The 20,739-nt window shown below is 36.2% G+C and overlaps 2 protein-coding genes across 7 annotated transcripts in view; one reads left to right on the forward strand and one right to left on the reverse strand.

Moving 5' to 3' along the window:
- Window positions 1–4,057, reverse strand: part of LOC125236341 (RILP-like protein homolog) — a 45,639-nt gene extending 41,582 nt beyond the window's left edge. For all 5 annotated transcript variants that reach the window (XM_048143113.1, XM_048143112.1, XM_048143109.1 and 2 more), the window contains exon 1: window positions 3,674–4,057. In XM_048143113.1, the coding sequence (XP_047999070.1) occupies window positions 3,674–3,973 (300 nt within the window). In that variant the 5' untranslated portion in view covers window positions 3,974–4,057. The remainder of the gene's footprint in view (window positions 1–3,673) is intronic.
- A 3,321-nt stretch (window positions 4,058–7,378) lies between these two features.
- Window positions 7,379–20,739, forward strand: part of LOC125236570 (synaptotagmin-4) — a 104,383-nt gene continuing 91,022 nt past the window's right edge. For both annotated transcript variants that reach the window (XM_048143419.1, XM_048143420.1), the window contains exon 1: window positions 7,379–7,515. In XM_048143419.1, coding sequence (XP_047999376.1) covers window positions 7,448–7,515 — 68 coding nt within the window. In that variant the 5' untranslated portion in view covers window positions 7,379–7,447. The remainder of the gene's footprint in view (window positions 7,516–20,739) is intronic.

Consider the following 20,739-nt stretch of genomic DNA (forward strand, 5'->3'; position numbering starts at 1 on the left):
ACAACCCACAAGTCCTATATTCATAACAAATAAAACATAATTTTATCACTTTTTCACAGTAGCATTTGTCTAGAAGCTAAACTAGGCAAGTTAGAAGAGAAACATCATTGTATCATAAAGGCAGTTTTATTATCCCATTAAGCCCAATCATTCAATTTAGTTAAACCAGCTTAAGTACCCAATAATAGCCTTTAGTTACTGTTATGTCTTATCAAAGACATAACTCCATATCTAAGAAAAAACATACTTCGAAACCATCAAGAAGTTTGTATGGTCGCCTAGATGGCGATACACCTATGGTTGATTCTCAGTTAATATTAATATTTGTCAATTTTAACACATGACTACAAATGATCGAAATTGTCAAACCTGAAGTTCAAAAGTTTCAATCCTGTGTAGAGAAATGGCAATCTATTTTGCACTATGACTTTTTTTTTTTACTTTTTTGTGATTTTACTTTGACAGTAATTCTCTATAATATATCCTCCTTGTGTCTTATGTATAGTAACCTCACAGCTATTGGAATAAATAAACACATCTATGAAATTATCTTTAAAATATCTTAAAGACAGAGTTTATCTAAATCCTGGGTTCGATAGCCTGATTTTTTCATAAAAATATTGTTCAAATATTGAATTTCTTGATAAGTAGTTTCTTAACTACCAGATTAGAATATTAGTAAAGGCAAAGCAATATTTTGATTTGTAGTTATACTGCAAAAAGTTTATTGAATGTGTAGTGGTATTTTTTGTAAAGTACCTATGCCTGTCAACATTTTGACATATGTGAGTGTGCACGGAAAAACATCCCACTTTGTTTATTGCTATAAAGCCGCTTTGTCAGTTTATTCATATAAAGATACAAGTAAATTCACCTTAATGGTAACCAACAAAGGATGCTTCACTAAACACACATATGTTTATTAGAAAGGGACAAAATGAAACATGTTTGAGAAGTTTGATTAAGGGTTTATAATCATTACCATCATAATGGAGTTTGAAAAGAGATATATATGCATTAATCTAGATTATAATATTATTAATATGAGTGTAAATTATGTGATTAATTATTTAACCAATTAAAGAAAACTCATATGCATTAATTAAATTGATGTAATAGATCATTACCTAATGTTTAAAGAATCATAGAGTTGTATAAAAGTTGATATCATAGTTATTATCAGTCAATCATTCATATATTGATTTAAACTAACACGATCTTCACTCATATTATTAAATTAAAACGGGACTTAATCGCGTAAAACTTACGTTTTATATTTAACCCGACGTTTCGGACATGACATTACGTCCGTGGTCACGGGTAGACTGGCTGGGAGTTGTATCAACATCTTCTAGCTGTACGAGTTTTTCGAACTACCCGCACTTGATTGTCATCAGTCACTTTTACGCTAGGGTTGCCACCCTGCCTACATACAACACTCACGACATCCGATGGTATGAGACGGGAAGTTTTCTCACGTTTACACTTGCCAATCACTGGATTCCACGAAGATGAAATCCCTTGCCCTTCATTTTGATTGAAATTACGATGTTTCCTGATTTCAATCGCTTCACGTACTTTCCTGCTATAGTAAAGACGTTCAGTTGAAAGGACTTTGGGATTATGCAGTTCAATCCAGTGGTTCGGTCCTGACTCTAGCAAATGCTCGGCAACCGCAGACTTATTTATTTGTCGTTTTTTGACCGCCGCGATATGTTCTTTGACCCTTTCCGCTATGGTGCGTTTGCTTTCTCCAATATAAGAACTACCACAGCTACAGTCAATCTTATAAACGCCTGGCGTCTGATATGGAATAACATCCTTTGCTGACCTTAGTTGCCCCGCCACCTTCGACAACGGCATGTACACAGTCTGTATCGAATACTTCTTTAGTATGGTACCAACCTTGTCTGTCACTCCCTTGACATAGGGCATAAATGCCGGTCGTCTTGCAACATTCGGATGCTTCTTCGCAGGCTTTCGTCTTGGTTGCCGACAATCCACCCTGTACCCATTCTTTCTTCTTCGTGGAATCCAGTGATTGGCAAGTGTAAACGTGAGAAAACTTCCCGTCTCATACCATCGGATGTCGTGAGTGTTGTATGTAGGCAGGGTGGCAACCCTAGCGTAAAAGTGACTGATGACAATCAAGTGCGGGTAGTTCGAAAAACTAGTACAGCTAGAAGATGTTGATACAACTCCCAGCCAGTCTACCCGTGACCACGGACGTAATGTCATGTCCGAAACGTCGGGTTAAATATAAAACGTAAGTTTTACGCGATTAAGTCCCGTTTTAATTCAATCATTCATCATATCAATTCTATTATCACTGATAACTACCAAAGTAATTATAGAGATAAATTACATAATTTACCTCAATAATTACTTTGGTAGTTAGCAAAATGTGTTACATGGATAATTTAAGTGTTTTGAGACAAAATCTGATTTACTAATCCCGATTAGTAATTTTAATCATCTAACCATGTATTTGATGAAACATCTAATATTGATAGTGCATGAAGTGAAAGTGATACCTAGATTACACAACTCTCTATATGACTTAGAACATTTACCTTTCTAAAACAGAATAAGACTTGCTATGAAGCTAAGATAGTCTCAATCAGAAATATATCTTACTAGCTATTTCCTGTGACTTCCTCAAGAAAGAATGAATATGATCATGTTAAAGTTCACCCCTTAATAGATGATTTCTGAGATAACAGATATACTTCTTTTTGCCGAACGCAAAGATATACAATGATCCTGGACATGTTTTTAGAAATGAAATAAATATTTTGTGTATTTCATTGATTTTAATCAAGTATTGCCTTTAGTTTAAGTGGAATTTGAACTTTTTTTGCATTACACAAACATATAATTTGAAAAATTTAAGGATTTTAAAATGGCATGTGGTGATTTTATGCATCAATAGATAAATGTAAAGATGTCATATAAATTAAGGCAGTACCTAACTATGCATGGAATTACATATAAATAAGATAATGCACTTGAACTAGATTTTTAAATCACACTTATTAGATTTATACTAGTTCATACCTGGAATGTTTGGTTTAACAATAACAAAATATATACTTTCTGGAATAAAAGATCTCCAAAGAAAAATAACTAAGTAAATCCTTTTTTCAATATCATAAAATGTTTATTTTATATTATCACAGTTCAGAAACTTGTATTATAGTATCAGGTACTTTTCTCAACACTATTACAACATTGGCCGTTTGTTTTGATCTAGGGAATGGCTAGAATAGATCCTTATGGTTAAGTTTTCTACCTTTTGTTTGTGTTTTACGAACTATATTGAAATTAGATTCGTTTTTACCCAGAACCATCAATAACACTTGTTTCTTAACAATAAACAAATACAAGTAACAACAAACCTTCACACTAGGATTTAAGATCACAAAAACTGCTCATACACTTCAGCACAAAGCATAACTCATTATTATACCAAATTGAAGTCAATTATCGTCCGCAACTCCACCGTGGTGATGTCAATGTCGCGCAATACTAGCTTCCATTCCTTCTATTGCTATACTTATACTTTTGCAACTGCACCTACTGCAAGTGACGAAACGGCTACCGTTCAAACGCGCTACTGACCGCACGCACTAGTCAATCACCAATTTACTTAGCAGTGACCTCTAACACCTACCTTTTCAAAGCGTTGTCTGTATTCGGCCTTCTCTATCTTGTCATTTTCCAGCTGAGATATCTTGGCCGTCAACTCCTGCAACGCCTGGTTCTCCTTCTCATTCCGCACCGCCAGGTTCTCCAGCAACTCCAGGGCATTAATCACCTTCGGTAACAAGGCTGTCACTGCGTCAGCCCCGTATTTCTCTATAATAATCTCGCATTCCTTCCCGATATCCGATGCCAGGTCATACACGTCGACCACAGTGACTTCGTCGTCGAACTCCGTCATTCTGGCGGAAAAACGCCTGTGGTACGGCATCGAAATCACCTTGTTTTCACTTCACAGCACCGCATAAAGGTAAACGTCCGAATAATTCACATGAAGCTATCCACCTTTCGCAAATGCGCCATCATTACTGAAATGTCAAATTTTGTTCAATGGTAGGGAGGCGCCGTTCCGTTACGCACAACTGATAACGTCGTAACGAAACGTTATAACTAGTTAATAACGCGTTATAATAAGGTATATTTCAAAAACGTTTTTTTAGTAAATGCTACTATTCTATATTGTCGTTTTGATTTATAAATATATAAAACTATAACTCGACTGTGAAAACGAGACAGCTAACGCACGTCTCTTTCACTCGAGCTTAGTAATCTAATGAACTCAGGGCCAAAGAAAGAGCCATTGATGCTCAGGCCCCGTAGCCGAATGGCATTTCCGCGACACTCTGTCGCGCCAATACGCAAGAGCGATAGAGATAGATAACTACGAAAGAGATATTATCGTGAGCGTTTCGTGAGAATTTGTGCATTCGGCTACGCAGTCTACGCACACAGGGCCTTCCCGGCTTTCCGTGAATAGGTAACGAAGTTCGCAAATTTCGGGCATCTTTTTCTTTTACACCAATTAAGGAGTAATTAAAACAAAAGAGATTTAGCCGCAATTTGTGAACTTCGCTTCGATATTCACGGTAGGCATAATGTGGTATGATTATACCCTTCGGAATTATAATGGAATTCAAAGTAGGTGCTACGAGTTTTTTATTACCTCGAATACGCTAAAAAGCGAATTATTAATATTAGTTTTTGTATTCTTATTATAAATATGTCGAACCTGTAATTTAATCGCGTAGTCATAAATTAAATGTACATAAAATTCACAAATAAAGCTGAGCAAAAATTCGATAACCGTAAGAATTCAAGATACATTTGTTCAATATTATTTAACTAACTTAAATACTAACACAGACTTCAATACATAATTCTATAACACATCATCTTAAATTAACATACATATACTAACACATTACAATACATATTATAGTGTGTGTGTGGATTGAGTGAGCACCTTCCGAAAATGAAAAAAAATATGCTGATCATTTAGTAAAAGTTCTAAAACAATTGTAAAACGAATCTCTGAATTTGTAAAAAGATAAATCAAAAGATACAGCCATTAACATGTGCTCACTCAGTTCTCACAAACTACCAACGAAAACAGTGAATATATTCATTTAACATATAATATTTATATACTAACATTTAGTAAAAAATAGGCCAACCTACCTCTATAAATATTAGATCACCTAGTGACGTATTAAATTTTTTACAAATAGTTTCTTATGCTCACTCAATCCACACACTTTTGAAAAGCCGAATTTTGATGAAAAACATAAGATTTAGACCGCTATTATATGTGTATAGTTTAGTAAAAGTGAAATGGGAATTTGTAAAATACAAAACGAACCACTAACGTGTCAGGTTTTTTTATAATAAATTTTTGTAAGTGCTCACTCAGTCCACACGTTTTGAGAAAGTTAAAAATGTAAATATCTTACGATTTGTAGCACCTAAGACACTCGAAAGTACTTCAACATTTAGTAAAAATTTTTACTAAATATCCACCATCTAATATTTTATATTCGTTGTCTGGTTTTAAAGATATTCAGACATAACTTTTCTCATACAAATGTATCAAGTAGGGTGACCACACTATGTCGGCTCCTGATTTTCCCCACCTTCCCATTGTCATATTGAGATTGGGGAGTATCGTTCGTTCAATTTTGATAATATTAAACTAATACCATATTAATTATCCATCTGCAAACTGTTTTTAGGTTATGTTCTTGGCCTAGTGATGATGTGTATTGTGTAATTTTTATCGACGTCAGGATAATAACCATATCGACATGCATGCATTAAAAAGGACATGAATGATAATTGGTAAGAAACAAAGAATATAATACTTCACTAGTAATTAAGAAACCAGAACCTGGTAATCTAATCGCGCTAGCTAACAGATGAGCGTACCGGATTTGTAAGTGGGAGCGAGAAATAGTTATTCTTTTCTCGCTCCCACTTACAAATCCGGTAAACTATTATCAAAATTGAACGAAACTCCCCAATCTCAATATGACAATGGGAAGGTGGGGAAAATCAGGAGCCGACATAGTGTGGTCACCCTACTTGATACATTTGTATGAGAAAAGTTATGTCTGAATATCTTTAAAACCAGACAACGAATATAAAATATTAGATGGTGGATATTTAGTAAAAATTTTTACTAAATGTTGAAGTACTTTCGAGTGTCTTAGGTGCTACAAATCGTAAGATATTTACATTTTTAACTTTCTCAAAACGTGTGGACTGAGTGAGCACTTACAAAAATTTATTATAAAAAAACCTGACATGTTAGTGGTTCGTTTTGTATTTTACAAATTCCCATTTCACTTTTACTAAACTATAACATATAATAGCGGTCTAAATCTTATGTTTTTCATCAAAATTCGGTTTTTCAAAAGTGTGTGGATTGAGTGAGCATAAGAAACTATTTGTAAAAAATTTAATACGTCACTAGGTGATCTAATATTTATAGAGGTAGGTTGGCCTATTTTTTACTAAATGTTAGTATATAAATATTATATGTTAAATGAATATATTCACTGTTTTCGTTGGTAGTTTGTGAGAACTGAGTGAGCACATGTTAATGGCTGTATCTTTTGATTTATCTTTTTACAAATTCAGAGATTCGTTTTACAATTGTTTTAGAACTTTTACTAAATGATCAGCATATTTTTTTTCATTTTCGGAAGGTGCTCACTCAATCCACACACACACCATATTATAATATATTAAATTATAATATATAAGATCTACAGCTGTTAGCATGCAATCACAGATTATTTATTTATTAAGATTAATTCTCTTGTTGTTTAATTTTTCGTGGGCTGATTAAAATAAACCCGTTGTGCGGTTGGGTCACTTTTAATAATATTTGTCTTTAAAATGACAATTCATAATTTCTTTGGACTTAATTTTCTGATATTTTCAATTTTATTTTATTGCATAGATCTTACGTTATATTTATTACAGTTATTACGAAAATAAGAACGCCTAACAAAGTCAGAAAAACTTTACAAAAATAAATATATTAGGTATACAAAGACAAATTATAGTCATGAAAATGTTGAAAGTGTTAAAAAAGTGTATAATTTACATATTCACTTACATAGCAAGCGCAACAACTAAATTAAGGTACCTACTTAAATAGCTAACTAAATATTTCCAAGGTTTGAATTATATCGACGCCAATAAGGTTCTATATTAGTCAACAAAGTACCTATCTGATAACGAGCCGGCCGACATATGTTACAATTTTCAGTGTTGTTAAAATATCGATTATAGCCTCCGCCACGCGCGAAGCAACAGTTGGTGTTCGTAAACAGGCGCGGACGAACGCGCTACTTTCCCGCGCGGTGTAAACAATATTTTTTTAATCGTTTTTTTTTTCGGAATGAATTTGCAGAGCAAAGCCAATAAGTTTGTGTGCCCCAACGACAGGCAGTTGTCATTGCGCGCCAAGTAAGTTGATGGAAAATTGAAACGTGTCAAGTTTACCAGATGATCAGAGTTTTGTTTGTTTTCAGAGAAATAGATAAAGTTTGGAGTAAGTTGTTATTGGGACGCTTTATACTGCACAATAATTGTCTTCTTTTATTGTGCTTTTAAAGTGTTGGGTCGTAGAGCTTTTATTACCTACTTCAACGGTAACTAGGATTATACCCTTACCCACATAAAACAAAAACCAGACAGAGACCAGATCCTATAGGTATTATTTTTATTTATTGATTTATTTACATTTAAAATTGCTATAAATATATTACGAACGGGTTACGTTCCGTGCGCAAATGTGCTACGTCGTAGCACATACTCATGTAGCAATGTTTCTCTGCTATGAAAATTCATAGTAGCCTGTTCGTGTCTGTGCTGAAAGTCAAAAACACCATATGCCTACCCATGATATACTCGTACCTAGGTGTAAATATTCGGCTTTTAACAAAAAAGGCATCCATAAAAATTCTATTGAAACAGAAATTAATCGTAAATTTCACTGGCATAAGCAGCAATAAAACCCAACTAGGCGAATAATGATAAACTCGAATATTCAAATAATTAAAACTCCTAACAGTCCATGGCAATATCAAGACTTATTTTTTTGAAATAACGTTCATTTTTGTTAGGCAGCGAGATACGAGGATGAGCGAGTAAATTAGGAGATTTGTCAATGCCAGCGAGCATCGAACCCTCACAGTATCACATTACGTGGGCTGTGAGCCTTTATTTGCCCTTAGTAAAGGCGATCACTGTACAAACTGATTGATTTCAGTATAAACGAGGTCAAATTATTTAGTTGGCTTACCGCTTTGAGGACACTATGCGTGAAAATTACCTCTAAATTGGGTGTTTTGGTGTATTGCAGACCTGTATTTGGAATTCTTTGACATATGACGAAAGTGGAGGATTACGCAGAATCACCTACTTATTCGTACATAGTTATCATTTTCTAACATATTTAAATATGTTTATCAAAATATTTTGTACATCAACAGCTTTTATAATTATTGAACAATAAATCATATGGTAGGAGGATAGTAAATTACGCACGAACATTTTCCATAATTTCAATATATTAAATAGGGTCTTTCTTCATATAGACAAACCCGTCAGTAGGCGCTAAAGACTTAATGTGTAGCTTTCAAGAGTATTACGTCAAGGCAATGATGTCGGTCCATACATACGCTCTGATTGTCTCGTGACGGGCATGGCACCCTAAATAGATTACTACGAGGTAACAACGTTCTAACTAGCCTTCATTAGATCCAATCAAGGTGCAAAACGGTTTAAGCTACGACTCAATCAACTAACCCGACAAACTAGCAAAAATGCACTGTCTAACTGTGACTTGTGGTTGCCATTTCTAGAGCAGCGTAGTCTGGACGAAATGTAATTAAAAGCAAAAGTTTTGTATGTCCACAACTTTTCCTAAACCGCTTTGAGGAACTTTTTCTTTTATTTATGTCTGCAGTTGCGTGGTATGGAAGCTAATAGTTGTTTTTAAGTTATTAGGTTCTTCTTAATATATGTTAAAAATACTCGTAGAACCCGTCTGAAATATTATGTCTCACTATCCTGGCAGGGTCGCCATGAGATATGATGAAGTTGGAGGGTATAATGGAGGTTAAGTAAAACTGGTCATTGTGGATGATGTGTGTTGTATTGTCAATAATCAATACAGGAGAGAGCGACAAGTAAAACTAAACATACCTTATATAGTAAATTATTGCTTACATGCTATTTTATTCACATACGTGCGTCACATGTATGTTGCAGACAGTAACGTTAAGTTACTGTTAAAGTGTTAATTAGGGATATACTACAGTTATATGTTCATGAATATCAGTTCGTGATTACATATAAGTATGCCATGCAAAACTAACTTGGTCCACCTAATTTACTTATAGAATGTCAGTAGGTATATCTAAACTATTATTTATTTAGGATAGCGATTGCTAAGCTTTTTCAGTCAATATATCATCAAGTATATACTATGAGTGAGATAGTATGTACTATGAATATAATCTAGTAATTGTAATACATTAACATACCTCCTAGAAGTCCTATAACCTTAAAAGAACTGCGGCTCAAATCTTATGAAATCGAACTCCTCATTATTTAGTCACAAGACGTGGGAGACGACCAAAATGCAGACAAGTAGCGATTAAGCTGGGTTTTCGCGTGAATAAGTCACACTAGATTATGGGGAAAATACTTCCGCCTCGCCTACCCTGAATAAGAAATATTGTTTTCTCCTCACTAGCTCGGAAACACGAGTTTTGTCCTTTAATACCAGCGGGTAAAAACGCATTTTATCCACTAGTGGGTAAAGTAATTTGACCTTGAATAAAGTCAAATTTACTGCTTTAAAATTGACAAAAGTAGGTGAATCTCGAAATAAAGATGATTTACCACCTGTGGAACTACTGGAAGCAGTGATAAACGCATTTTTTGCGTTGTAGTTTCCTCGCTATAGTCAGGGGAAAAGTTTTGTGTTACACTCGGGTGCAAATGTATTTTACTTTTCGTGTGTTAAAAAACTCGCAAGTTCAGAGATTCTAACTCGAACTTCACTCGCTTCGCTCGTGGTTCAACTATAGAGTCCTTTCACTTGCTCGTTTTTCAATTCCACACACGGCGTTAACAATTGTAACAATAACAATAACAAATAACTATTTGTAGTTTAGAAAATCCTATCATCTCACCCATGCCGTTATATTTTACATAATTTGGCTAATCGTAACAAAATCGTAAAATCGAAACTTTGTCTTTAGCTTACATAAAGTCTAAAACTAATTAATCGAAGACAGACATCTTCACTTCACTTCTACGTATTTCTGCTGCCCTGTCGCCGAGAGAGCCGTAAAGCTCTAAGTGACAAAGATTACCTTACATTATAATTAGTGTAATTTAAGTACTTACGTAGAACAAAGAGGATAAGCGCAGCCCCGGCCTTGCACGGTGACACCGCTCGGTTATCGGCTTGTGATATCCGCTTCCGGTTGCATGCCGGTTTTAACGAACGCTGTAAATAAACTAAATAATGACAATGGTATGTGACTAAACATTTTTTTTAGATTTTTGTTACACACTGAAAAGTAAGAAAAGCGTTTTTAAGCTTACGTAAGCATGCCGGTTTTAACGAACGCTGTAAATAAACTAAATAATGACAATGGTATGTGACTAAACATTTTTTTTAGATTTTTGTTACACACTGAAAAGTAAGAAAAGCGTTTTTAAGCTTACGTAAATATTTATATGAATCTGACGTGCTTTATCGAAGCTCGATTAATTATTTAATTTATTAACAATGTTTTGGTAGTTTACCACAGCTGTAACGGTACTTTATTATTGTTATGCTATTGCGTATTGCCGTCGTGATCTCTGCTGATGGAAACGATATTATTTAATATTTATAACTACTTTGCTTAAAATTATTAATAACTGTTTACTTTTTTAATAACTTTGATACCGTTTTTCTGATATGTCAAAGAAGAAAATAATAATTAAAAAAAAACGTTATTAAACTGTCTAAATTAAAAAAGTTAAGTCCAATGCTGGTGGGTTTTTGACAATATTCAGTGACAGATTGAGTAAAGCGTCAAATGCAACATTTAACAAATTTAATTACCTATTAATTACCTTTTTCTGCAAAATACGTACGTTCGTGACTTCGTAGTGTTAGTGTCAGCATTAAGAATTCGCGATGCCAAGTTGAAGGTAATTGAAAAAAATATACTTTTGCGACTCTTTTTACTGACACAGTGGGTGTGTCTGAGTATATAAAGGTGCCATTTTGTCTTACCGACACCATTCGGTTGGCCGGTCAGCGTTGGCGCCAACTGCCAACCTGTCCAAGGGGCTGGCCCAAGCCTTGGGCCAATGCGGCCTTAATGAGCCTTAAAAATATTGGCACTCAAGCGTCATCTTCCATACAAGTTCTCACAACTTTTTATGCCGACAAACGTAGGTATATTAAGCTTGGTCGTTCTGTCTGACCCACCTCCCACCACCATCCCACCACGGACGGAGTTCAGCGCAAAGAGTAGCTAGAAGTGGATCAACAATAGGCTAGTTTCCTATACTTAAAATAAAATATTTTTTAATACAGTTGATACTTTGAAAAATCGGTCATAATGAGTCGTGTAAACAGAACATGATTGGAACGAAACGCGTCTTCTACTGTCAAAGTAGAGGCGTCTACCATGTTTTAACTTAATGCACGTTCAAAAAACCTCAATATGTTACGCGATTTGTCATAATTATTTTACGTTATTTGCAATACGTCGGGGCATAAATGGATCGATTAAATTAAAATGTAGTTGTACATTAAACAATCGTCCCAAATCGTAAATGTTTATGCTTTTATGGCACCCAATGAAATAAATTGTTAGATGAATAGCAAACTCGAAAATATGCACGCAAGTTTAAAAGCTTCAAAAATACGCCTTTGAATTGTCAAATAATCCGTCAATGTCCATGGGAAAATTGATAGTTCGGATTGTTTTATTTCGTTGTAATTAAGTAGTAGTGTTTTTTCGCAACTGTATTAAAAAACGTCGTTCGTCACACGTGCGAGAATGTCATTCTTCACTCGTCCCGAGATTTGCCACTCGCGTGCCGCTCGTGGCAAAATGTCTCGGGACTCGTGAAGTAATGACATACTTCTCGCACTTATAACGAAAATAACGAAATGTAAAGCAACACATAATTAAAAAAAATATATGGACAGTAGTTATGTTTAAAAATAATTTCTATTTAATAAGCCAAAGAGAAAGAATATAAAGTAATAGTACATTACATCAGAGGCCGGGAAAATGAGGATTTCCGGCCAAGTGGGTATATACGGCCGAGCGAGTGTGCGAGCGAGGCCGGATAGGGATACGAGGCCGGGAATCCGTTTTCACGCCGAGGCATGTATAGTGCTTTTCTCAAACATACAATGAAATAAAAAAAATGCTCTAAAGGACAATATTTTATAAAAAAAAAGTTACTTTGCAGGCCTAGGCCTAAAAAATAATATGAAATCCCTTTACAGTCCTCTCGAGTTGTTGCGCCCAAAAAGCGATACTTCCCAGCCCATTTTAAGGAACGTAAAGACAATATTTCATTGCAGTCTACTCCATACCAATAACCATCTAATTATGCTCCACGATCGATGGCGAATATCCCGGCACGGAGTCTACTCTAAGAAAACTCAATTATCCCTAATTAATTGCTCAAATTCAACTCCACTCAGAAACGGCTAAATAAACTAATTAAATATTTAACTCATTTTCCTGTACCTTTATACAGTTACCGTGCCAGAACAGGCCACGTAGCCGAATGGCATTTCTGCGAAGCGAAACGCCATCGAAACGCCGCAGAAATGTAGTCTGGCTCTGTCGCGCTAATACGCAAGAGCGATAGAGATAGATAGCTACGAAAGAGATATTATCGTAAGCATTTCGTGAGCGTTTGTGCATTCGGCTACGCATACAGGTACCTTAAAAGTATAAAAGGGAAAATGTCTATCTGTTATGTAATGTCTATGTATATCTCTTGATGGATGAAACCATGATGAAACGTACCGTTTAATGTATCTAAATACAATCCATCATTGAAGGTTTATTTTTCCTGAAAATAGGGTAGGAAACAGCAGTAGAATTAAAAGGAAAATTTAAATTTTAGGTACTTTATTGGTGTTTCAAAATATAACTCAAGAGAAGAGTTGGCTTCGTTTTGTTTCAAAACTGTACCTACTTATTGTACTGACCGTAGGTACTAGGTACTGACCGCAACGTACGACACTCTCTCATTTCTAATTTTTTTATCTATATATTTTGAGAGTTTAATGGTACATTTTTGTAATCCTTAATTCCAACAGAAACAACATAACATAACCTTTGAGTAACTTTCAAATATCAATTCCAATTAAGGTCCGACCGAGATCTCGGTCTCGGTCTCGGCATTGTCGGGAAAAAATCGGGCCGAGGTCTCGGTCTCGGTTCTCGGCCAAAATGGGCCGAGATTCTCGGCAAAACCGAGACTGTGATTTTGAATTTATTGCGCACTCGCGTCCGGGTTTTAGCTTTCCGTTGGTTACATCGCCCGTTTGGGATCCCGATTTTAGTGGTTTTGGTAGGGTCTTTATCGATATTTTAAGCCAAAAACAAACAAATACCTAGGTATAATTTATAAAAGAGTGTAAAATATTTACGATTAACTTCATGATGTGTGTGGAAGACGACGACGACGCGAGAAATCAAAGCAGCAGGGCCAGCAGGTTAGAACAATACTTCCCTATATGATAGAAATGGTGAATTATGGAATATCGGACGAAATTTTGAGCTTTGTGGATACTGTTTTAAGATTTTTTAATAATATAAGTGTAGGTTTTCCATAATCATGTTTCTGATATAAATAAAATTTTTGAAATAATCGCTATGAAAAAAACTAGTTTGCGTCCCTTAACATTGAATCATGTGCCTAAAATACGTCAAAATCAAAGTAAAGCATAGTAAAGACGGAAAACCTGGAAAACTACCCCTAGAAAACACGATTCGTCCGTCTGTTAATCTGTTTTATGAGTTCTTGCAAAAAGTCACAAAAATTCAGGGTATTAAACGCGCGTGTAAAACCTCTGAAATTGCATGCCTCTATAGCTATGGCGACTACTTACCATCAGGCGAGCCGTATACTTGTTTGTCACTGACGTAGTCTATTCTGCTACGGTAGATAGGTTTGGGTCAGTAGGTTTGGGTCGTTACGGAATCAAACACTAAGCATGGTCCGACATGTTCTTGGTTTCTGATTAATAGTCGAATTTCGATTATGAAAACATTTTACAAGTTCTCGGTCTCGTTCTCGGCCGAGACAAAAATATCGTTCTTGGTCGGATCGGATCTTAATTCCAATTATTTAGTACTTATAGATTTTATAGATAGAGTTTTGTTTTCAAGCTTTGAAGGGCCAATTCAATCTAATTACTGACGGCCTATTTAAAAACTATTTCAATATATTTTTCCTATACAAATTGGTAAGAGATGAGTTGAGGTCTGAAAATAGGTGAATCTTGGGGCAAATAGTACATTACAAGTGCGGAAAGTGGAAACTCGAAAGAAGTGGCAATAAATTAAAACATGACAGAATTTTTTAAATTTAAGTATGCACGAGTTAAGAATTACCTCTACGCAAGTGTATCCTACGACGTTTTCAGAACATATTACTCTGTGAAGTGTCCCCCTTTTCCCCCGGCGAAGAAAACACTCATTGTACATTTCGCTATCTCCCGAGTACATTATACCACACAACTATACGCACAAAACATCGAAGGATGTTTTAATGTTTATTAGGGCACAAACGGTACAATATATCTTATAAAATAATATCATCAGTTAATACAAGAACCGATGCAGATGCCACAAGTTGCTAATGTATTAACATGTACAAAATCGGAATCGGATCATACATAGACTGGGTTACCAAGCCCTGAAATTCACGAACCAGTATTTTTAAATAACATAAAAATAATATAATAAACACTTAAATTAAAACTTACAATAAAACTTTTAAATAAAATATTTGGCCCAGGGTGGCTAGCCGAATGGCACAATCGCTCACGAAACGCTCACGAAACGAAGCGCTAGTAGATATCTATCTCTATCGCGCTTGCGTATTGGCGCGACAGAGCCAGCGGCGTATCGCTTTCGTTTGGCGTCGGAGAAATGCCATTCGGCTACGGGGCCAGGTCTTGCTCGTTGGGTAAGGTGCCCAGAAGGCTGGCCGCATTGCCCCGCTGGATAGTAATGCTGATCCGCTGAGCAAGGTATTGACCAGCCCTCTGGTCACCAGAAGCGTCTGTAAGGCGCTTAGATAGCGCTTTCTAAATTGGATAGACTAAACCTCAAACATGTACCACAAATGTAATCGAAGAAAATAAATGTAAATTCCAAATGTATGTAACTGACATCAGCAACGGTCCTAATTAAACTGTCAGCAACTCGGAGTTACAAGGACTCGTATTTAGAATTACGTACCTAACTCATTTCCAGCCTTCGATTCGATACATTGGGCTCACCGCTCACGGGATTCAAATCACAATTTGATGATCGCTTTTGAGATTTAAATCGCGAATTGAATTGTGAAGATAGACAAAAAACCGATTCGAACGTTTAGAATTTGGGTGACGCCTAAAATCGGTACGACAAATCGATCGTCAGATAAGATGTGGATCGGATATGTCAATATCAATACTAACGTTTGTTCTTTTGCACTATGACATGGGGTTCTTCAAGGTCGGTAACGCAGAAGGCTCCCCTGATATGTTGTTTATGTCTATGGGCGGCGAAGACTACATCCCATTCGTCGACTCGTCTGCTCGTTTGCTGCCTATATCTTTAAAAAATCGTCATTTTGACATTGACGTATCCAAATTCCAATCCATATCGTATTTAGATCTAATTCTGCCTATGAACGATTAGGATCACTTGAGTGGACAACTCACTCACGCATGTATTCCCTTAAAGGGGTTGGCAACTTAGCACCACACGAAACTGCTAAGTTTAAGCGCCACTGCACTCTTAGCAAAAGAGGTAAACAGTTACAAAAAAACATACAGGACTTCGATCAAATCATCAGAAACTCTGGAATAACATCAATGAAAAATCACAGTGCTACGCTACGCTAATGACTACTTTCTTTACATAGGTCCAGGCCCCTATTTCACCAAGTTGACAGGTTCTACAAACTATCTAATCTTGGCTCACTGCCTGCGGACGACCTTCTTGAGAAAGCGATTATTGTTATAATTTTAGCCATTTATTCCTTAATAAATTTTACATACATACATTTTCGTTTCTCATAATAAATATAACAAAGAGTAATTTTAAAATACATCGCCATATTTACTTTTAGTGTCGCAACATATTTATATTTGTTCTAATATACAGATGCACATTTTTATACTTCGTCAAAATTATATACGCCCGAATTTATGTAAGTGGACATTTTTATACATCGTCATAATATGACATTTATTTCAATTCAAAAATTACGGAATCTCCATAAAAAAGTAGTTGTAAGTGTTTATTTATTTTACTTTTATACTAATATTGTAAAAAACCTAGCTTAAGAAAAGAGATAAATAAATGAAATAATAATGATTTAATAATAATAATAGTTATGACGCCACCGTACGCTCTCCGGGTTCATCACCATCCTCCTTGCGTTATACCATACGCCACGGCTCATGGGAGCCTGGGGTCCGCTTTGACAACTAATCGCAAGGTTTGGCGTTTGGGAATGTACAGGTTTCTAATGGGGTGGCAACGCGCATGTGACACTGTTTGAGTTGCAGGCGTCCATAGGTTACGGTGACCGCTTTACATCAGGCGGGCCGTATAATTGTTTGCCACCGACGTAATATATAAAAAAAAAAAAAAACACTAGTGGCGTAAAGAGACCGACATCTGACCTTATAGTATCTATAAACCAAAGAGGATCGAGTATTAGGTATAGAGAGTTACTGTCGAAGTAAAATGTGTAATCACAGTGCATAGTCTCCCTTGACACAGGCTTAAAATTTTTGAACCACATGCAGTTTTGACAATTTGGCCCGCTCGATATGTTTTAAAATGTCAAATATTAATATTAGCGCCATATAGCTGAGCGTACCCCAAAGGTGTAATACCATCTAGGCCACCGTACCTTTTTCTGTATGGTACTGGGGTACGTTTTTTTCTTAGACTATTTCTCTTCTCAGTCGTTCCCTCATGGCTGAGGATCGTGACCAACAGTGATTTCTCTCCACTTGACGCGGTCTAGGGCCATATGGAGTGCCATCTGCATGGAACCACAAGCTTTCTTCACGGTCTCAGCCCACGTTAGTGGTATTCCACCCCTGGAGCGTCGGCCTTCGACTTTGCCGAGCATAATGTTCCTTTCGAGAGTGTGCTGTTTAGAACGCATGATATGCCCGAAGAACCTGAGTATTCTCTCCTGACAAATAGTTGAGAGCCGCTTCGTGATAATTCAGTTCTCGCAGTATTGACTCGTTGGTTCTAAAAGCAGTCCCTGGGATCCTGAGCATCCGTCTCCAGCACCACATCTCAAAAGCATCAATCTTTTTCCTATTCAGCGCCATACACGTCCCGTATAAATCCTCGTTATCAGTCATCATAAAGCTCCTTCATTAAGGCTTCAAACGAATCCATTAAGCCGGGCTATTTATAACTTACAATGGGGTCATGGTCGCCGAAAGGAGGATACAGATCTTTGTGACGTCATAACTATCATCTTTACACTTGTAGGAACGTGGTTGTTGACGTTTCAGAAGTACAGTCAACCAATTGGAACCCTAGGCTACTGTTGTACTATGTCACAGTGACGTTATAAATCAGATTGTAAGAAATCTCTTACTGCTTGTCATTTGCTTGGCTCCAATTGGTTGACTGTACCTACGATTTGTTCGCCTGTACATAGACGTAGGTTCAAAATGTACCTAATATACGATACAAGTTCGAAACATAGGATTCGCACATGTATCGTAGAACGTTTTAATTTTTACAAGTTTTTATTCTACTTGCCTTGTAACTAACATAAGTTTGGGTCAAAACGTAGAAGCTGAATTTGACCCACTTCCCGGTTTCCAATTGAGCTGAAAGTAAATCACGTCACGTGACAATGAAATATTATGGTATCATGGAGCTGATCTGATGATGGAGCAGGCAGGTGATCATAGGAACTCTGTTATGAAACGTCGTATCCCCATCGAGTAAGGGGTTTTTAGAAACGTCTCGGAGAGCAGTAGATGACTGTTCAAGGAAAGGTACAGTCGGCTATAAAAGCTTGTGCCGAAAATATTTTTTTTGCAAAAAACTTATTGACGTTTATAAATAGTTAAATAAAAGACACGATTCCCTCCACTGTACTAGACCGAACTACGCATTCCCTAATGATTCTTCTCTTTAGCGCAATGTACCTATTCTAAACACCACGCTAGCCCGAGCTGGCGGTCGCCTTCACTGCGGCCCCGAAACCCGGCTCCGCTGAAGCGGTATCCCCGTGGCTAGGGATCGCGGGGTTGGATAACGGCCGGTAGCGGTAGGGCTACCAATACAACCATTTCGGTCGCAAAATCTTCAAATCAGTAACTAACTGTCAAATGTGACATAACGCGTGGTAGCGTCGTGCAAACAATGCGACCGTATTGATACAATAACAAAATGTAGTCGGCGTGTGCACTTGTTACGGTAACAAAATGTGTACGAATCTGTGGCTGTCAATGTCACTGTCAGAACGATTTTTAACGACACTTTATTAGTCGACGTATGCACACATAACGGTAACAACAAGTGGACGAATTTGTAGCTGTCATTGTCACTGTCAGAACGGTTTCTGACAGTGACATTGACAGAATTTGTACACACATGTGTAGGTCTGATTACCGAACTGCTCCTAAACCACTGTAACCGCAAATGACAATCTGAAATACGAAGGTTTCTCAAACTGTCTTGTGAAGTTGTGGACTGGTTGCTTTGAATCATTTAAATATGAGCGAATTAAATAATAATAAACAACGACGACCATTTAAGCACTCTTGGACGTGTGTGTGTGGATTGAGTGAGCACCTTTCGAAAATAAAAAAAAATATGCTGATCATTTAGTAAAAGTTCCAAAACAATTGTAAAACGAATCTCTGAATTTGTAAAAAGATAAATCAAAAGATACAGCCATTAACATGTGCTCACTCAGTTCTCACAAACTACCAACGAAAACACCTTTTGTACTGCAAGATTTTCTTTTGTGCAATAAAGATTAAATAAAATAAATAAATAAAACAGTGAATATATTCATTTAACATATAATATTTATATACTAACATTTAGTAAAAAACCGACACTGAGCGTGTCGGGCCACGCTCAGTGTAGGGTTCCGTAGTTTTCCGTATTTTTCTCAAAAACTACTGAACCTATCAAGTTCAAAACAATTTTCCTAGAAAGTCTTTATAAAGTTCTACATTTGTGATTTTTTTCATATTTTTTAAACATATGGTTCAAAAGTTAGAGGGGGGGGACGCACTTTTTTTTCCTTTAGGAGCGATTATTTCCGAAAATATTAATATTATCAAAAAACGATCTTAGTAAACCCTTATTCATTTTTAAATACCTATCCAACAATATATCACACGTTGGGGTTAAAATGAAAAAAAATATCAGCCCCCACTTTACATGTAGGGGGGGTACCCTAATAAAACATTTTTTCCATTTTTTATTTTTGCACTTTGTTGGCGTGATTGATATACATATTGGTACCAAATTTCAGCTTTCTAGTGCTAACGGTTACTGAGATTATCCGCGGACGGACGGACGGACGGACGGACGGACGGACAGACAGACATGGCGAAACTATAAGGGTTCCTAGTTGACTACGGAACCCTAAAAATAGGCCAACCTACCTCTATAAATATTAGATCACCTAGTGACGTATTTAATTTTTTACAAATAGTTTCTTATGCTCACTCAATCCTCACACTTTTGAAAAGCCGAATTTTGATGAAAAACATAAGATTTAGACCGCTATTATATGTGTATAGTTTAGTAAAAGTGAAATGGGAATTTGTAAAATACAAAACGAACCACTAATGTGTCAGGTTTTTTTATAATAAATTTTTGTAAGTGCTCACTCAGTCCACACGTTTTGAGAAAGTTAAAAATGTAAATATCTTACGATTTGTATTTTTCGTAAAAAACTGTAACAGCACTTTATGTCATAGTCATAAAAGTTAAATTGGAACAACGAATATTTTTCTACAAACTTGTCACTTTGACAGAAAGTGCCAAAAATTGCCCATGTCGAATACTAGTTCAGCGTCGAGTACTAGTAGTACTTTTACCTTATCGTATCATAACAATATCAATTTCAAAATCAGAATATCGCCCCAGTATTAGCAAAGAGGATCGAGTATTATAGAGAGTTACTGTCGAAGTAAAATGTGTAATCACAGTGCATAGACTGCCATCTCTTGGCACAGGCTTAAAACTTTTGAACCTCAGTTTTGACAATTTGGCTTAGTTTGATATGTTTTAAAATGTAGCGCCATCTAGCTGAGCGTACCCCAAAGGTGTAATGCCATCTAGGCCACCGTACCTTTTTCTGTATGGTACTGAGGTACGTTTTTTTCTTAGACTTTATATGTCTATACGGAGTTAT

This window comes from Leguminivora glycinivorella, chromosome 19 (assembly GCF_023078275.1).
Source record: "Leguminivora glycinivorella isolate SPB_JAAS2020 chromosome 19, LegGlyc_1.1, whole genome shotgun sequence".
In the NCBI taxonomy this organism is placed as follows: Eukaryota; Metazoa; Arthropoda; class Insecta; order Lepidoptera; family Tortricidae; genus Leguminivora; species Leguminivora glycinivorella.